General features: G+C 31.9%; 1 protein-coding gene across 2 annotated transcripts in view; it reads right to left on the bottom strand.

Annotated features, from left to right (window-relative positions):
* The window catches only part of LOC142327378 (nose resistant to fluoxetine protein 6-like), a 126,945-nt gene that overhangs the window by 34,811 nt on the left and 72,000 nt on the right, over window positions 1-20,134 (bottom strand). For both annotated transcript variants that reach the window (XM_075370379.1, XM_075370378.1), the window contains 2 exons: window positions 10,825-11,048; window positions 3,000-3,085 (listed from right to left, as the gene is read on the bottom strand). In XM_075370379.1, the coding sequence (XP_075226494.1) occupies window positions 3,000-3,085; window positions 10,825-11,048 (310 nt within the window). The remainder of the gene's footprint in view (window positions 1-2,999; window positions 3,086-10,824; window positions 11,049-20,134) is intronic.

Genomic DNA, 20,134 nt, shown 5'->3' with positions numbered 1-20,134 from the left:
AGTGCCTCTCCTCCTCGTAAATTGAGAACTCATTTTAACTGTTATGTAGTATTGTTTTTGTTTTTATTAAAACTATTTACTTTTATTTAAAGCGGAGTAAAAAAAAAGTGTGTAAAAAATTCGAATTTTCTATATAATCCTGAATAAGCATACGTATGATATTGAAAAAAGAAACATTTAGGTGAAATATTATATTTTCCATTTTCTGTCTGTAATTCGATTCTATTAACCAGTTACAGATCCATAAAGTAGATTTAAAATCTTAATCTCATAGCTCGATAAAAAATTTTAATACTCTGATAAAAGTTCAATTTATTTAATTACAATAAAGTATAATGATAAATGATAAACAAAACAAAAAAGTGATATAATATTGTAATTTAAAAATCGATTTTAACGGGCAGCATGACAAAAATATAACAATTTTTGAGTTAATATATAATGGGCGTAATTGAAGAGAGAATAGAATATAGCACACTCCCTTCTCTTTTTTACTGTTTAGCTTCCAGAACCACCGTAAGGTAACTTCAGACAATGGATGAAGATGATATGTATGAATGTAAATGAAGTGTAGTCTTGTACAGCCTCAGGTCGACCGTTCCTGAGATGTGTGGTTAATTGAAATCCAACCACCAAAGAACAACGCGGTATCCACGATCTAGTATTCAAATCCGTATAAAAGTAACTGCTCTCACTAGGATTTGAACCTCAGAAATCTCGACTTCCAAATCAGCTGATTAGCGATGTTGAGTTCACCGCTAGACCAACCCGGTAGGTTGAAAACTGCAAACAATACTACATCGCATGTTAACTCGCCAGTGGTTATGGAGTGGTGTAAATGATCAATGGAACAACAACGCTTTTTATCTGATGTTTCGATGTTGATCTTTAGTGAAAATCAGTCACAAATGTTTTTACATGATAATTTCAAAGAAGCGGACGATTTCCTTAACGGAATATTATTTAAATTTTTTATAAAAATTTCAAAAGACTGAAAAGTGGATTAGATATTTTTTGCCCATTGCCAATTTTTTTAAGATTCTTGAAACCGTTGAAAGGATAAGACAAGCGATTCAGTAAATCTTTATGGATTGATATGATCCTTAAATTATCGGACAAAACGTGCCGCTCTTCACCTATAAAAAATTCAACTCGGTCAGAAAAATGTGCCAAATAATCAACCGAATTTCCTTTTCGTAGAAAATTCATTGAAGTGTTGTGTAAATACCCTAAGTATTAACTTAAAACATTCCGTAGGTGTTAATTTATCATTTCAGGCAATGCTCAGTTCTATTTCATATCTAATATAATCATATATTTCTTATCTAATTAATGATAATGATATCTATTATAATGATATAATTTCATATCTATTATAATGCTAGATACACTAGATCTGTAAATAAAGTAATGAGACCGGTTCAGAAATACTTTTTATTTACAGTTCAATTATACATGGACTCAATCACTTTCGAAATAGTTCCTTTGCAAAGCCACGCAACGCTTCCAATAGTTTTCCCACTATTCATAGCAGTGTTGGAACTCAGAAACCGGAATATCCTTCAGATGGTCAGTTACATTTTTTAAAATGTTTTCTACTGTCCCAAAATGGTGTTCTTTGAGGTGTTTTTTTAAAGTCGGGAATTGGAAAAAGTCGCAGGGACTCAAGTCAGGTGAATAAGGTAACTCAAGAACTATAGGAATGTTTTTCTTTGTCGAAAACTCATTAACTGAGTGTGCAGCGTGACAAGGTGCTTTATCATGATGCAGCATCCAGTTGTCTTTGATGGCTGGTCTCATGCGTGTAACTCTTTTCCCCAGTCTTTTAAGAATTTCTCGGTAAACATGTTGATTTACAGTCTGTCCTGTAGAAAAAAACTCCAAAAGTCTCTTATTCGCTCAACATTGTTGTCACTTTTTGACGTTAACGGTCTTCTAGAGCGTGGATCGTCCGCAACTGATTCCCGGCCATCTTAAAATGCTTTAAACTACCTAAAAACTTGGGCTCGTGACAAAGAGTCATCTCCACATGCCCCTTTCAATTTTGAAGAAGTTTCAGTAGTACCATTCTCATCCAGTTTAACACAAAACTTGATTGCACAACGTTACTCATAATTAATACCACTCATGTTTGTAACGCTCAATATAAACTCTATTCACAAATAGTTTTTTTACGTCTAACGTAGCAACAATAGACTAAAAATATTAATAACTAATATAAAACAGCTGTTAATATAACCATATGTTTATAACTTTACAGTGTTGCCACTTTGGCTGTAAAAAAAAACTAGTCTCATTACTTTATTTACAGACCTCGTAAGTTTTCCGAGCAACTTTTTTTTTGGATGAACGATTACACCTTAATGAAAATTTACCTATTTAGAATGGAGTGACATTGCTTGGAATCACTGGTTATTTTTTTTTTAATTGAATTAAACAAAGAAACTTTGTTTTACAATCACTGCTTGCAGTGTGTTTCTATTACCGCTGAATTACGACATTTAAAGAAAGAAAATAATAAAATTATGGTTCCAACAAAGTGATACTACATCAGACACGGCAAAAAGTCTATAAATTTTACAAATAATTTTTCCTGGTCAGTTAATTTCTCGAAATATAAATATTAATCCTAACGTTTGCAATTTCTTTCTGTATACTTATTTTTATTAAAAAGAAAAAAATTATAATAAAAGATTTAAAATCATCATTGAGAAATTTGAAGTTGCTGGAATATGTAATAATTAAAACAATTGAATTAAAAAATATATGTTTAATAATGTAGCGTTTTGTTTCTTATTTTAAAATTGAAAAGCAATTAAAAAGGTTGAAAGTAATGAATTGCGCTAATTTTTTTGATTTTTTTTTTTTTTATAATTTGCTAATCCTAGCTCTATCTTACAATTTATATTATTGTTAAAAAAATCGTTATATACCGAAGTCGTACCGACACATAATTTACTTTTTTTAACAAATTAAAATTAATTAAGCTTATAACTTACTTATACTTCTTGCTGATTCTCTACTCATCAAAACATCGAATGTTGTACTGACGATTACTAATGCCAGAAATAAAAGGCATATTGCACTGAAAAAAGATTAAAAATTTTAAAAATTAAGAACTTTAAAAAAATAAAAGAAATTAAAGTGAAAGATAAATTTATAAATAGTGTGTTGTTTTTTTTAAATAAGTGTCTTATTGAAATTCTTGTTAACTTCTGTTTTATAAATAAATTATACATCATAATACTACTTTAGCATTAAAAATGAAGGGTTAACTACAATAAACCAATAAACTTAATAAAATCTATAAACCAATAAAATAATTTCGATGGTTGAAGATGATGTCATCTGTCCAAGTATTAAACAATCATACTTGCTAATATATTTGCTCAATTTTTTTAGCATCGTCATTCAGTTGTAAAAAAAATTCATCAATTCATAGTATCCTGCGAGTGAAATCCAAATTCATTTTACCAAAGATTTCTTTTACAAATATTATAATCACAAACCTTTTATATAGACTTATACTTTTTTATTTCCGTACTTAAATCATTTTTTGAAAAAATGGAAATGGCTTTACTCGATATCTATAAACTTCCTTTGTAGGTACATATTTACAAAGTATTTTACGAGATAAAACTTTATTTTTTTAAAGATCGCTCAAAACTCGACTTGCATTAATTAAAAAACTCATCTTTATTATTGAATTAAAACAGCAATGACAGACAAAGAAACTATTTTGGTAATCATTAAATTTATCATTAACTCGTTTAGTTTACAATCACTTATCTTACAACTGTATTACCTAAATATTATAAATTATAAAAAAAGAAAACACAAAAAACAAAGCCAACTAGGATCGACTTACGTATTTTAAACCCTAAGTACACAAGTACCTTTGAAGCTTTTTTTTACTATATTTCATTTTTTATTAAAATAAATAAAACATAAAGAGAATCAGAACTCGTTATTAGTTCAAACTACAGTATTTTAATGTTTCACCAATCAGAAATGATCCTATGGCGTAATAAGATAGATGATCAAGTACAGAAAGTTTTTGAGTGAGTGGCTACATTTGAGAGGTCTTAGTTTGGCCCCGGATAAGTCCAAGGCTGTCGCACTCGCTGGGAGGAGGTGAATACTAGAGATGAGAATAACTATTGGAGATATTGAGGTTAACACGACGGGGTGCGCTAAATACCTCGGAGTGTGGATCGAGAAGAATCGATTCTTCAACACACATCTGATGAGAACATCCGAGCGTGTCGAGAGTATTGTTGCCAAGTTAGGTCAACTTATGGGAAGCCATAAAAGACCGCGGGTGTCCAAGAGGTGACTTATTCTGCATGTGGCTTTATCCGTAATTTTCTATGCGACCCCTGCCTGGATGTATGTATTTACCAGTAAAAGGAACGTTAATAGGCTGTTATCTATTCAGCGGCGAATTGCCATCAAAATTATTGCGGCATACCGACTGTTTCCCGTGATGCTGCTGAAGTGATTTCGGGCATCTCTCATGTTCTGCTGAGGGCTCAAATGCTGTACAGAGTGTATACCGAAATGCCTAAAGTTGAGGCTAGACAAATCCTTCTGAGAGATTAGCAGGAAGTCTGGAATGCTTCTCCTACGGGAGAATGGTCAAGACGATTTATTCATAACATTGATCTGTGAGTTCAGCGTGGCTTTAGGGAGGTGGGATTCTACCTCTCCCAGCTGCTAACCGGGAATGGTGAGTTTGAGGGGTACCTGTGCCGGTTCAGTAAACGCGCTACCTCTGATTGTAGATACAGCGAGTCACAGGGCACACCGGAGCACACCATATACCACGTTTTTAGGTGGGACAGTGTTCGACAGGAGCTGGGTTTGACCTGGCTTACTCCAGAGAGGACTATGGGTTATATGCTTTCCAGTAGGCAGGCCTGGGCAAGTGTGGAGAAGCTAGCTACTAGAATGTTGAAGACAAAATTCCGTGACGGTTTGGACCTCGATCGTGTGTAACCGTGCGTGTGTTTAGTTAGCGAGGGCAGCCTCGATCTGGAGAGGACGGTTTGCCGAGGTGGGCCGTTCGTGATGAGGGATCGAGGACCCTTGTGGTAGTTTTTTGTATAATGACAACTGGATACCCTCATGTAGGAACACTTCTAAAAAAACTGCACAGGAAGTGGGGTGCTCTAATGGGTTGCTAATTGTAATGGCTTATTAATATAATATAAAATAAAGATCCGAGCGGCAGCCCGACCTGCCGTGCCGGACATACTGCCGTTAGGTGGGAAGGGCTGTTAGAGTAGCAAGGACACCCCCTACGCTGTTATATGCTTAATTGCGGGTCCGGCGTAGGGGAGTAAGGAAAAAGAAAAAAAGAGTACGGAAAGTTGGGAAAATTAAAATTTGGGTCATTAATTGGAAAATAAGTATATAAATTCTTGGGGAAATGTATCAAAAATATATAAATGAGGATAAAACAGTTATTAAAGTTTTGCAACCATATTTTATGATATAATTATTTCAGATTATTTTATTTACTTAACTTAATAAGGCACTGAAAAATTACTATGTATTTATTTGTTTAAACTTGACTCGAAAACCCTTGTAGAAGATTGAAAAAGTATACAATAGCTGAAAAAATTTGTGAAGTTATAAAATGTAGTCTGCTGATTTTTTTTTGTGTTGGTTTGTTCTCCTGCTTCCCTGGGCCGGCTCAACAATCAAGTATTACTCAGTCCGAAGGAGTGTCCTTACGACTCTAATGAGCCTCCCCGCCTACCATCAGTAGGCGGGGAGGCTCTTGCCTCTGTCTCTAACCGCTAAGGCCAGTGGTACCTGGCCCGGCTATGCCGTTCCCGGGTCCTGCCCCAGCACCCCGGTCTAGATCGTTATGTTTCTTTTCTTAAAGTAACTCCTCCCACTTCTTGTAATCCACCTCCTTTGCTCGTACAACCTCAGCCAAGAATCTCTGTATTCATCATCAGTCTGCTGATTTAATGTATAAAAAAACCTCTTACGCAGTTCTATGCAAGAAGACCGACTTTTCATTAATTTTATTTTATTATAATATATATTTTTTTTAATTTGGTTTAATATTGCTAACGAACAGTAGATATCGCAGATAGAGAGAACTCAGCGCTCCAGCTTGCAGTATCATAAGGAACTACGTTTCTAAATTGCCCCGCTCAAATTTGTTCGACTTAAAGCGTAACTGAAGAACGACTCGATCAATCTTCATAAAATTTTCACATACACAACTTCAGATACCCTACTATAGCATAGCTAAATTTCAATGAAATTGATGTAGTAGTTTAGGAGATTTTTCAGCCAGAAAACTTTTATACATAGGCCTATATATATATATAAGGAAACCCTACTGTAAGTGAACGATGTTTTCGTACTCCTCATGTCTCAAAACGTAAAGGAACTGAAGATAAGGAAATTAGAATTTTTTTAATAAAGCCCGGCAAGATGCAGCGCGACGTTCCATGTCTGCATCTGACAGTTCACTGATGAACATCGAATGAAATAACCTAACTTTCAAGTCCTTTTTCATATGGTCTTGCGTTGTCGTCCGCGGTATATGAAGTTCAGCTAACCGTTTACGAGTTGATTTCAATGGGAATTGTTTAGTTGAAACTACAACAGCAGCACATGTTTCTAACCGCGTTAACTTTCGCCTATTCCGTGCCCTGTCTTTAACACTGCCTAATTCAAACGCACATTTTTCCCAAGCCAACATTGTTGCTTTTCGTGATGGTGGTGGCTTATTAAAGCGTTGCCGAAACATATCACTAATTAGCGTCATTGTTTGACGCGTATGTTATCGTTCATGAACCATACATTTTTCACTAACCGCTCCTCGACGCTGTAACTACTCGTATCAGCCATTTTACCACAACTGTCTTACTCAGAATGTGTAGCGTTGTAAAAAACTGTTGCCAACCGATCCCAACGAAAATAACGTATGTTCGAAACACATATCATAACTCATAATTTCTAAATTCAAATTTAGGAGTACGGTGACTTCCCGGCTATACTGTACATAATACATTATTTTGCCTGGAAAATATAAGAAAAGTACTCTTTTGGGGGGTAATTTCCGTTTTTTTAACATTAATTTGAAGCTTCAAACTCATCAGCAAAGTTATAACGTTACAACTAGAGTTTACAGCATTGCTAGGTTAATAGATAACACTGACAAATCAGATTTGACGGTATTAGTCTTAATAAATTCAAATTACATTTGGGTAGTTAAACATTATGAATCAGAATTAGGAACATTAATCATCTACGCTATTCTTTAATTATTAAAATTTTTTGTTATTAACTTATCATTGTTTAAACAAATTGTATCTTTCGTTAAGAATTCAAGATAAATATTCTAGCCAAAATACGGCAATTTTACAATGATAAAGCAACATCGTGTTTAAAAAAAAATTTTTATGCAAATACTTTAAAGTATATATTTTAAGTATATGTAAACTAAATGCATATCAGTTCAATAAAAATTATCTTTAAATTAAAAAATGTTTATTTTGATAAGATTTTCTTTGACTATAAATACCTTTGGTGGAAGGAAAAAATGAATTGATCATTGTATAAAATAAACTTTTAGCCAACATTTTCTTAATTTGCCTGATTAAAAATGATTATGTAATTAATTATTTGGATTAATGTTAGCCATAATCACTAGATTTTTTAAAAAGTAGGGAAAAGGCGCTCAAAAATCCTTTACAAAAAAATCGTTGTGGTCATTACAATAATCAACGTAAATCAACGATAATCATTTTGTTACTATGGAAACAGTATATAAATGAAAAAAAATATTGAGCTTTATAAACTAAAGAAATGTCAGTAATAATACAGAGCGTTCGGAAAGTTGCTGTGCATTGTAATTATGGAAGTTAATGACAAAACTTTCCTAACTATTTCTCTGTATTTATAATTAATTATTTTATAGAAACAGATATTACATTAACTAGAATAGTTTATAAAAGGTGTTTCAAATGACCTCCTTCAAGACCAATGCAACACTGCACGCGTTTCAATTTTTTTTTAGTACTTTAACCAGCTGATGTACTAAATGTCTCATACGTAAGCCGTTATTGCCGTTTTCAGTTGGGCAATCGTGCGTGGTCTGTTGCCATACAATACTTGTTTTGCTGCCTCCCATAGAAAATAATAAGGGGAGTAAAATTGGAAGATCATGCAGACAATAAACCTCTCAAAATGATTCGCTCACCAAAGACAATTCGTAAAAAACTGATTGACGTATTATCTGTGAGCGCTATTACGCCATCTTGTTGGAACCAATCGTAATTGATTTCCACTTCTGTTAACTGACTAATAAGTTTGTTAAAACAGCACAACGATCACTATTTTAAAAAAAAATATTGGACCCACAATGCGCGTTCTACTCAAATCTGACCAGACTCCAATTTTCTCAGAATGGTCGACTTGAGACTGTGCAAGACTGTACTTCATTTACATTCATATATATCATCCTCACTCATCTTCTGAAGTAATACTTTACGGTGGTTTCGCAGGCTAAACAGAAAAAGATAGGAGACTTAAATGTTCGCTTCGTGTAAAAATTGTTCGTATAATTCATGGGGGTTAGTTGTCAACCACAGTCGTGTATTATGTGAAAATACACGATAAAACCACGCTTCATCTGTTAAAACATAATTTCGAGGATACCTACGGAATTCTGGTCAATAAAATATTTAAATCATCGACAATAATTTAGTCTTTTGTTGTGATCTGTAAGTTTCAGTTCTTGAACTTACATTACTTTGTAGGGGAAAAGTTTCAGTTCTTTTCTTACAGCTTTATGGTGCGGTAGTAAGTCCGATGTCTTGCTGCGTGCTAATTTACGCATTGACTTTGATAGACTTTCGGCCACAGCATCCGAAATGTCAAGTCTTCAGTAGAGCCTATTGCCTGAAATTTTTCGATGAAAGTTTGAAGTGTATTGTGGTGAGGAACAGGAATATTAGGAAACTTTCCGGAAAACTTGTGCTTCACGAAATCGGTAAACTTGGGGACCTTCACCAATGACTTGTTCAACGAGAAAGACGTGTTCCTCTTCCGAAAGAACCAATACGTTTCTCGCAAATATTGATTCCAATAAAAGAAACGAAGCACGTTCAATCACAACAACTGACGTTTTGGTTTATTACTGAGCAACGCCCAACGACAACACAGAGGAACCGACCTAAGGCAGAAAGAACAGAATGCACCACGTAATTCTAAAGCGGTACTACAAAGCGGACTTTCCGAAGGCAATCTAGAAATATGCTATTACCCGATATCAAACAATCTATTAAAATGTTTAATTAATTTTTGTTTTTTTTGTGAAAATATTTCTATTAAAGAACATTAAACGGTCATTCCCATCCTGAATGAAACATCATTTCGTTTATTGGAAGGGACATCTATTTGTTAGGTTCAATCTTCATACTATCTACATATCTTTATTGAGTTATATCTTTTCTTATCTAAATCTACATAGAAGGCGTACATTACGTCACCAGTTAAGTTAAGAATTTTCATTGATTTAAATGGATTTCATCTAAACCACTGTGTGGTGTACTCATCAAATTCAAGTCCACTTTATATTGGTATTGCCTGGAACGACAGCAGTTGTTTTATTGTTTAATTTTAAACAAAAAACAAAAAAATATATAATTTATTATAAATAATAATAATTTTATTATTATTTTTTAATTACAATTTTTTATACATTCGGAGTGTGACTATTAAATAATGAGACTAATGCTGCTACAGAAGAACTGCGCATGCGCCAAATTCGTACTACCAACAGCTGTGTAGCGTGAAACCTTCTCTTTCGATTGTTGCCACTCTAGTTTCTGTAGACATATTAGTTTCGCCGAGGCCTTCGTTTGGATAACATCTGTTTTTTTGTGTTGCCCAAGATTGACAAGTGTTTTATTAGAGCAAAGAATTGTCGTAAAATTTCATATGAAACTTGGAAAAACTGCTACTGAAACTTATCTTTTATTAAAAAAAAGTATATTTTTATCACTTGAGCGGGTTTTTGAGTGATTTAAGCGTTTCCAAGATGGCTGAAAAGATATTGAAGATTATGATCAAAATTCAAAACGATGATTATTGTTTTTTCGATATTCATGGGATTGTGTACCTTCACTGGGTTCCTGAAGGTCAAACTATTTATCAACATTACTACCTTGATATCCTTGCTCAATTCCGTGAAAAATAAGAAAAAACGACCCGAATTGTGGAAGAACAAGTCATAGGTTCTTCATCAGCACAACGCAACGACTCACAATGCATTGTCTGTCCAAGACGTTTCTAGCCAACTATAACATCCCAGTGTTAGACTATCCGCCTTATTCGCCTGACCTGGCAGCATGTGACTTTTATCTGTTCCCCAAGGTTAAATCTGCATTAAAAGTAACAAGATTTTAGACCGTTGAAACTGTGAAAGAAAAAGCGGCACGCGTCATGAAAGAGCTCGCAGAAGAAGACTTCCAGCACTGTTTTGAACGATGGAAAATTCGGATGGAGTGTTGTAGGGATAGAGGAGGAGTGTATATTGAAGGGGATAATAATTAAATATGTATAAATTTAAAATAAAATATTTTACAGCATTAGTCTCGTTATTTAATAGCCACATCTTTTATACTATTTTTGCAGTGAATTCTGATGAAGATCTTTTAACATTCGAAATTTTTTTTTTTTAAAGCGTAAGTGTTGTATTTCTTTCTTTTTAAAAAAATTAAACAATTATGAAATATTTAATTCATAGTAATTAAATAATTAAAACTAATAAAACTTGTTACTGTTACTTACATTACAATATATTCTCCAACAGTGAAAGGTTGTTTATCGATTGTATGGCAATCTGCAGCGTCTACTTTTACCGTAATATTTACGACCTCTTGTAAGGAATATACTTGCTCCCAGTTAAGTACTTTTTGGTTAAAAAGTAATTGAATTATTTCATTACTACATGTTGAGGGTGCACAAATTGCTGAAGTGAACGTCAGTTCTCCATTTAAAACATCTTGCGGAACCTTGAACAGTTATTTTGAAACTACAGGGAAAATAAGAAAGTACAGTTTTTAACGTAGTCTATGTAATCTAAATTTACATTGGTAAAGGTAAACAACATAATTATATAAAAGGAATTTTATATCGGTAATCTGGCCCTAATTGTATAATCTTTATCAAAGCTTTATAGCTAAAGTACGTATTTTTTTCGAGGCAGGAAAAAGTCTTCCTTTGAACAACTCTTTTTACCTGTTTTATATCAACTTTACACTGAATTATTTTTTTTTTAAATCACAATATTTATATATTCATCGCAGACTTAAAAAAAGAAAATCTTTCGATGCACTTCTAAAAAGAATTTACCTGATGAAATCATAATTATTGTCGTGTGTTTTCCATGACTTACCAAAATTACTGTAAAAATTTAGCTCTTAAACCTATGAATACTGGTAAATTTATTTGTAAACATTTTGCTTGTCCTTTATTTTTAAGTTTTTATCAGTTAATAAATGCTTTATTTGTTTATTTTTAATCTAAATATGGAATCCTTTTGCGAGTAAGACCAATAATTTAATTGTTGTATTATTATAATCAAGATCTTCTCATTATTGGAAATTATTCAACGTTTATAAAGAAACTTATTCAGTTGATAAGGTTTTCTGTAAAGTTGATTCTATTAAACTTTTTTTATAATACACTGTTAAAGGTTTACTTCAGCTATTGGTCCTTTTCTTTCGCTCAGCAAAAAAAAAATTCTAACCTAGGGGCAACCATAGATTACGTTTTATATATATATATATATATATATGTAGAGAGAGAGAGAGAGAGAGAGAGAGAAAATTATAATTTTAGTTTTAGATCTTCCCCTTCTACTGTGCGAGATTTTATCAGATATCAAAAGATGTTTTAAGTGTCTCATGAGGCTCTAAACTAGAAAGTACTGGAAAAATATTTTTTAAATTTCAATAAATTTTATCTTGATATTTCAAAAGTCACGATAGGAAAATAAATTTTCCCAACGTGGGTGAAATTTAAAATTTAATTTTTAAATACATAAAAAAAAGTTTTTCTCGTAAAGTAATACTAATAATAGATGTTATTAATACGTGACTAAAGAAAATAATAATTTTAACATATATATTTTTAAAAAAACCGTATTATTTAGCATAAAACATATAGAACAATTACAGAACAACTTTCTTGTGATTACAATGACATTTGTATTATACATAACAATTTACTAAACGCCCAACTTCATATGACACATAAGGAAAACCACATAAGTATGAGATATGAGATAAGTATACCTAAGGATGCCATCTAAGTAAACTGGAGGAAAAATCTAAGTATCAAAGGAAAACACTTAAGGGATTTGAAATGTTGGTATACAATAAGAGATTTCTTCTTCTTTTTCTATTTAGGCTATGGAACCACCGTAAGGTATTACTTCAGAGAATGTATGAGGATAATATGTATGAATGTAAATGAAGTGTACTCTTGTACAGTCTCAGGTTGACCGTTCCTGAGATGTGTGGTTAATTGAAACCCAACCACCAATGAACACCGTTTTTCACGATTTAGATTCAAATCCGTATAAAAATTACTGCCTTTACTAGGATTTGAATCTTAGAACTCTCGACTTCGAAATCAGCTGATTTGCGATGACGAGTTTAGCACATCACCAACCCGGTGGGGTTGGCGTACAAGAGACTGAAAACTGATTAAGCAGACCGAGTGAAAAATGAAGAGATAATCAAAATTACAAATAACAAAGATAAATAAAAATGAAAAGTTTAAATGTTACGAGAGAAAAGTGAACGGAAATAGAAGAATTATTAAAACGCTATAGAACAGAAAGATAAGTGGTATATATTATCAATGGAGAGGATTTAATTGTAATAGTGTTTAAAAGATTAGTAAAGGTACAAAAACGAGAGGACAAACATATTAAATATAATAACTTTAAAAACATAGTAAAAAATAATAAAATAGTAAATATAAAAAACGAAATAAGGACTACAAGAACAGAAATATTTAGCTGGGAATCGAGAAGAATGGTGGTAGACATCGTGCAAAGAACCTGTCTTTGGGTAGATAATCATATAATATATACAATAAGACGTTTTACGGGAGTCAAAATCCGAAGAAAGACTCAGATAAAACGTAAAGCAAAAATTGATGTGTCCTTTCTAATCTAGTACTGCCATTATTCCATCATGCAGTGGATGTTCATCCAATCCGTATTATCATTCAGAAATCCATTTAACAGTAAATTTTATGGAATAACCAGTATATTTATTGCCGCTAATGATAGTATAAGATACAATTTACTAAAAAATTATTTTAATTTAATGTCTGTGAAGAATATAATTATTGCTACTTATAAACCAAGTAGACTACAGAGAAACTCATTTTTAACTAAAATTAATATAATACTGTTATAATAATTTTTTATTTAATCATTTTAATGTTTATCAACAAATTGTGCCGTCGAACTTTACCTAAATTGAGAAAAATTCCTAAATTTTTAATTTCCCTAAATACAGGATAAATATTGAATTATTAAATGGTAGGTAATTTTTAAATTTAAATTAAATAAAAATTCATTTAATATAATACTCAGTTAAAATATACTTAACAATAAGTAATAAATAATATTGCCTTTATTCAATATTAAATTTTTACAAAAACACAGTTCTCAAAGATCGCTTAATAGGTTGTCATTATAAATAATAGATAGATATAAAATAATTAAAATAAAAACAATAAAAACTATTTTAATTAAAATTAGTTTTTTCCTGTTTTTTTGTTTTTTTTTTGTTCCCTCTTCTCAATTCTTCTTCCCTTTCTTTTCCTTTTTCTTTCCTTCTTTTATTAAAGAAAATAAATAAATAGTAATAATCCTAAATGTTTTTAAATTACAGCAATTTAATCAAGATTTTTAAATCCTTTTAAAACTTATTTTTTTAAAAATGTAATATTCCAATATTAATATTTAATATCTAATATAATATCTTATAATATTTAATATCTAAATTCAATTCGCTAATTAATTTAAATAATAATATAAATTATACATATATAACTATAAAAGTAATCATTTGTTTTATTATTTTTTTTCATTTCCGCAAAAATAATTTAATTTTGACGAAACTTGGTGAAAGTATACCTTTCTGTGTCTTAAATAACCACAAATTTTTTTTGACGTCAACTTTCACCGAAAATCGTTATAATACCATTTTTCACCCCTTTTCAACCCTCGAAAATCAACCCCCGCTAACAGATTTACTTTTTTACGTTTATTATAAGCCCCTTTACCTTTTCCACTTATAAAAGTTCAGGTAACAATTTTTTCCCCTCTAAAGGAGTTATTTCGATCGGTCTACTTTTCTTGTTTACAATAGAATATTTATCATACGTTTTTAAAATTTTAGAATATTTAAATTTTTACAAATAACTGCCAATAAGTAGTCCGGCGGTCGGTAACTACATATTTCGGGAGTTAAAAATTATCATGTTATAATTCAAATATTTGTTTTATGGATTTATATATGTATATATATATATATATATATATATATATACAGTTTACTAAATATTGATAAATTTAATTTTATAATGGAAATAAAATTGATAACTTTAATTTTTTAAGCAATAAGTTTAGCTTAAAATAAGAGAAAATGGAGTAGAGCATGCTACAAGGAATAATATAACAAATTAATTTTATTACACTTTATTTTATAGTAAGTGCTCGTAAAATATATTTTTTATAATATATGTAAAACATTATCTTTAGGACTAATATTCATTATTCAGTTTATATATATATATATATATATATTAAATATATATATATATATATATTAAATATATATGTTTGTATTTGTATGGAGTGATTCAAGGAAACGGAAACTTTTGAAATTTATGTCGGTATTCCTGGGCGAGTGTTAACACTGAATAACTTATTCACTGGCCAGTTCACGTCAAATTGCCGTTCAGTTATCAGGTAATTGGAGTGGTGCGCAACTTGCTTTTGCCATCAAAATATTTTATAAAAGTAATGATTGAGGAGGCTTCGTCATCATGCAGTGTCTTTACAGAAGTTATAGTTTAAGTTTTCGAATAATACTATTGTAAAACTTACTTTACCATCCGCACAAGTTACGGATCAGAAACTGAAATTAAACTATCACATAGCCACCAATTCTGTGAACGAATGGTTATAAATATAAACGAGGAAAATGACATTGTTTACAAACTATGGATGAGTGACGAAGCCCGGGATTTTCCACCTTAATGGATTTCATAATTAACAGAATTCTCGTTTTTGGGCACAAGAGAATCCTACACAGCCAAATTAGCGTCCACTACACAAAAACAAGGTTACTGTGTAGTTTACTATAATATATGGCGTAATAGGCCCTTATTTTTTTTGAAAACTAGGATGGCCTCACTACAATCACACAACATCGATATATGGCCATCCTGAAAAACTTTGTTTTTCACAATGCAAAGCAAAAACTGCAGACATTTCCACAAATTACTGACAACGCTTGGTTTCAACAAGATGGATCATTATCATATATGGCATGAATATCGATGACTGCTATAAGCCAATCGTTTGGCAATCGTATAATTTCGATAAGTAGTGACACACCACTGTCTTTCAGGTCTCCTGATTTGTTGGTTCACCATAAAAGCAAAGTGTGTAGTAATCAAACTGCTACGATAAAAGAACAAAAAGCCAGAATCCTAACAGCAATTGTTGAAATTACTGTTAAAATGTCCGCGCGGTTTCACTACAATATTTACGCAATAACGGAGTATTTACGCAAAAAGGGAGCTCACATGCAAGATGTCATCTTCAAAAATTTAATTTTGTACATATTGTTCATTAATGGAGTATTTTTTTCTGTTCAAATGTTATCAATAAATTTATCTTTATCGAGAAATTTAATTTTCAAAATTTTCCTTTCCCTGAATCACTGTTATTTTTTATATAAATATAAAAAAATATATATATATATACTACACATATGCGTACACAAATACTTACAAAGGAAGGGAGATAGCACATGATAGTGTTAAATGTGGTTGGTTTATTAATTATCCATCAAGTCTGACATTGCAATGTACTACATGACAATCTATATAAGGCGGAAAACCGCCTTTGATTGTGATGTTCAGGGACGTCTCTAATACATCCGACACAATTTCAAATTGGATTCCAATCCTGACTTTACTTCTTGTTCCTTACCCTTTACTGCTATTTCTACTATAGTACTGCTACTTCTAGTATAGTTAGTCCAAAGAGAGGAAATTCGTTGTTAAGAGATACCAAGGTCTCTTCTGTTTCATTCCATACAAATTACATAAGATGATTGATTTAAAGGAATTCGGTTAAAATAAAAGGATTTCCGTTATACTATCATTCAACTTTCCTTAAATAATTTTTGTTTTATTCATAAATAAATTTTTCTGTGGATGATTACTTTGAAATAAGTTTAAATACGCATAATTCTTTCAATGAATAATAAAACAATGCATAATTAGTTATGTTAATGATAATGATTGAGTAAAACCATAAATTAAAGAAAAAGGATAGTAATAATTTCAAACTTGAAATGTCATTCTTTTCTGTATTCCTACTTTTAGGTAGATTTCATAAGAAAGCTACTTATTGTAATGGATAACATAATTAGTCTTTCGGAAAATTGTGATATATCTTTGCGTTTTACATTTCCCAGACCCCAAAACCACCGTCAGTTCAAAAGTTTGTATAAACATCTATATATATATATATATATATATATATATATATATTTCACTTTCTCGTGGACACGATAACTGCCGTAATTTTTCGCCAGTCACTTTCAAATTTATACATAAAATATAATGACCCAAAATCTCGGTCGAATTTGTTAATGGGAAAAATAGGATGGGGGTGGAAATGGGAGGACTTTTTCGAAAAACAAAATATAGCTATAACTTTCCTATTAATTAAAATGTCGAATTCATTTACAGTTCCTACTATTCTTTGAATAAAGGCCTAAAACCTATTTAAGTAAAGTTATTTTATATCACCAACCATTGGCTCAAGGGGTGGAAAAAATGGGGTTTTGAAGACAAAAAATATCATACCTTCCTTAGTAGGCACAGAATCAAATCGGTTGAAAGTGGTCGTTAGTCCTCTAAACATTACCTCAAACTTTTGTCTGTAACAATTTTTGATATGACCAGCCCTTAAGGCAAGGTAAAACCAAAATATTGTTGGAATTGTAAGTAGATGGGGCTTGTCGTATACTAAACATTTGAAACATTTTTCACATGCAACCATTGTGGAATTAAATAAATTTAAAGTTTTTCTTAACTCTAAGGTGGAAATTTTTTTTATCCCCTACTTAGTACCGGTGAAATCTACCTTCTCCTTACGGCGTGCCGAAAGGGATTACTTTTTTTTTATTTTATTGTCTAAAGAAAAATAAAACAAATCTATTTTACTTTTTCCCTTGATTTTTCTACCTTTTATTTAGATTTTTCCTAGTTTTCAAACAACATTGTGTACTCGTTACATTGCATACTATTTTTATTTTATTCAAATTTTACGTAATGACTTTTGCCTTTCGGAATAAGATTATTTCAGATTTTTCTCAATCTTCACTATCCAATCTTATCGTGATATGTATTTCAAATACGAGATTCATTTAATAACTAAACTCACAAATTGCTGTGAAAGCAAAACAGGTGGTAAGAGAATAAGTAAAATACTTTCAGAACAGTAAGTTGGTAACTGTGTGATGACTTTTAATTAGCTATTAGAGAAAAGTTTTTTTTAAATTTATAACCTTAAAATCTCATTTTAGGATGGCGAGTTCTCTTGAAGTTTGCGAATTAGTTGAGCAGCGTGTCACTACACGCTGTTCAACTAATTCGCAACAGATCACTATCCATTTTATAGTTACGTAAGATTTAATGGTAAAAACGGTTAAATTTTATTCTCGTGTGACTAATTGATACAGAAAAAGTAGTATTAATTACATAAAAACGTTTGTAAGTGGGTAGAAAAGTTTAAAAGTGGTCGAACTTCAGTGACTGATGGGCACCGTTCTTAAAGCCCAATTGAAGTTACAACTTCAGCGCTTGAAAATCGCAAACTCTCGCATCCAAGAAGATCAGCGGATTATAGTTAGGATTACAGCTGGAAAATTACAAGAAAGTGTCGTTACAGTTCGTAACATTATCACCAACAACCTTAAAAAGCGTAAAAGAGGGACAAAATGAGTTCAAGAATGTTGGCAGAACTCTCTTAAACTTCTGGTAAGTGGCATAATCGTGGCTATCGTGGTAAGTTGACAAAAGGAAACAAGATTTCGCATGTGTACATAGCTGAAATAATGTTATCACCTGGACTGTAATAATTTTTCTGCACAGTATTTAAGCTGTCATGAAACATGAACCGGAATCAAAAGACAGAGCATGGAGAATCGGGAAGTACTTCCTCACCTCTCTTACATTCATGACTTGGTCCAATCGGAATTCCACTTGTCTGAGGCGCTACGTGGTAAGAAGTTTAATGGCAATGACAACGTCAAAGAAAATGTACTAAATTTGTCTCATGTTAAGACAGAAATCTTTTCCAGCAAACATAAATAAGCTTACTTAGAGATCGAAAAAGTGCACTTATGTAGCTGGAGATTATGTTGAAAAGTGAAGAAAAAAGGTACATTGATTAAATAAACCGTTTTATCTCCAGAAAAAGTTTTTTTTTTTACTTGCTCTTCTTTAACTCACAATTTTTTTTTTCATGTTTGTCCTCTAATTTTTCATCCTTAATTTAACATACTTCCTGACATTGCCGATTGATGAAATTTTGCACAGTTACTGAAGTCGGGTGACAATACAATATTCCACCATTACTTTTGCAAACATCCCTCCGTCCAAGGGTAAATTAAGCATGGAAACTATCACAAAAGAATTGTGATAGTTAATTAAGTAAATGAAATTAAAACTTCACTGTGCAAAAACTTAACTATTTCGTTACTTTGTATAGTAAATGTTTGATTGAAAATATCTTGAATTTTTTATAAATATATTAAAAATTTCAATATATGATGTTATCTTTTGAAGTCCAAATTAACCTACTAATTAAGCTCATGCAATGTATGATAATTTGATTAAAGTATGACTAAAAAGTATAAAGCAAGTTTTTAAAAATTTTGAAAAATTTTTGTAATGTATTATTTTAATTATTGAATGACCCTTGTAGTAGTATAAACATATATTTTTCATGTATCAAATTTGTTACAGATTATCTTCTGTGTAAAGTTAAAATTCCTTCTACCAGTTATTACAATCAACTTTTGAAATCTTCAGTAATTTGAACCTTAATTTTCCCTTCGATTTAAGGAGAATATTACCTCTTTATAGTTTATTATCGATTTCATCATTAATTTTTTATCTTATGGATTTATTGTGTTATTTACTCAAGGGTCTTGTTCGATTACATTAACTTCTTTTTTTTAAAAGTAATATGATTTTTTTTTATTGTCATCATTATTATTTTCGAGAGAAACCGGAAGCGGTTCTCGCAAGTGCAACGCACCACGACCTTGCCAATCGCTTCAGTTTATCGCATGGTTTCCGACCCTGTCGTTCTGATAGTCGCCAGCATTATACTCACTGTTCTTTTGGCAAAGAAACGCCAGGCAGCCTATAGGAAGCGACGGGCAAGCGAAGACCGGGAGACCATCGTCGAGGAGGAACGGATTCGCACGTACCTCATCCGGCTAGAGGCCTGGGACCACAAAACCAGAAGACGATAGACCGCAAAGCTTATCCCTTTGGTCAGACCAGTGCGGCGGCAGAGCGATAGAGAAAAGTGGTGTACTAAGTGACCCAGTTTTTAACGGGTCACGGATACTTCTGCGTTTATCTCCATGCCATAGGGAAAGCGCCGTCCCCCGTCTTCTTCTATTGCCCCGGTGTATGGGACCTCGACGATTTCAAATATGCTTGATGGGCGGCAGATCGAGGGACACTAGAAGCAGATCTCGGAGCACTGAGCCCATCATCACAACCACAATATGGTTGCTATGATGCTCCGTGGCCT

The sequence above is a fragment of the Lycorma delicatula genome, chromosome 7 (genome assembly GCF_047948215.1).
Source record: "Lycorma delicatula isolate Av1 chromosome 7, ASM4794821v1, whole genome shotgun sequence".
Taxonomy (NCBI): Eukaryota; Metazoa; Arthropoda; class Insecta; order Hemiptera; family Fulgoridae; genus Lycorma; species Lycorma delicatula.
Note: the sequence above shows the minus strand (reverse complement) of the source record. Positions and strands in the feature narration are given on the sequence as shown.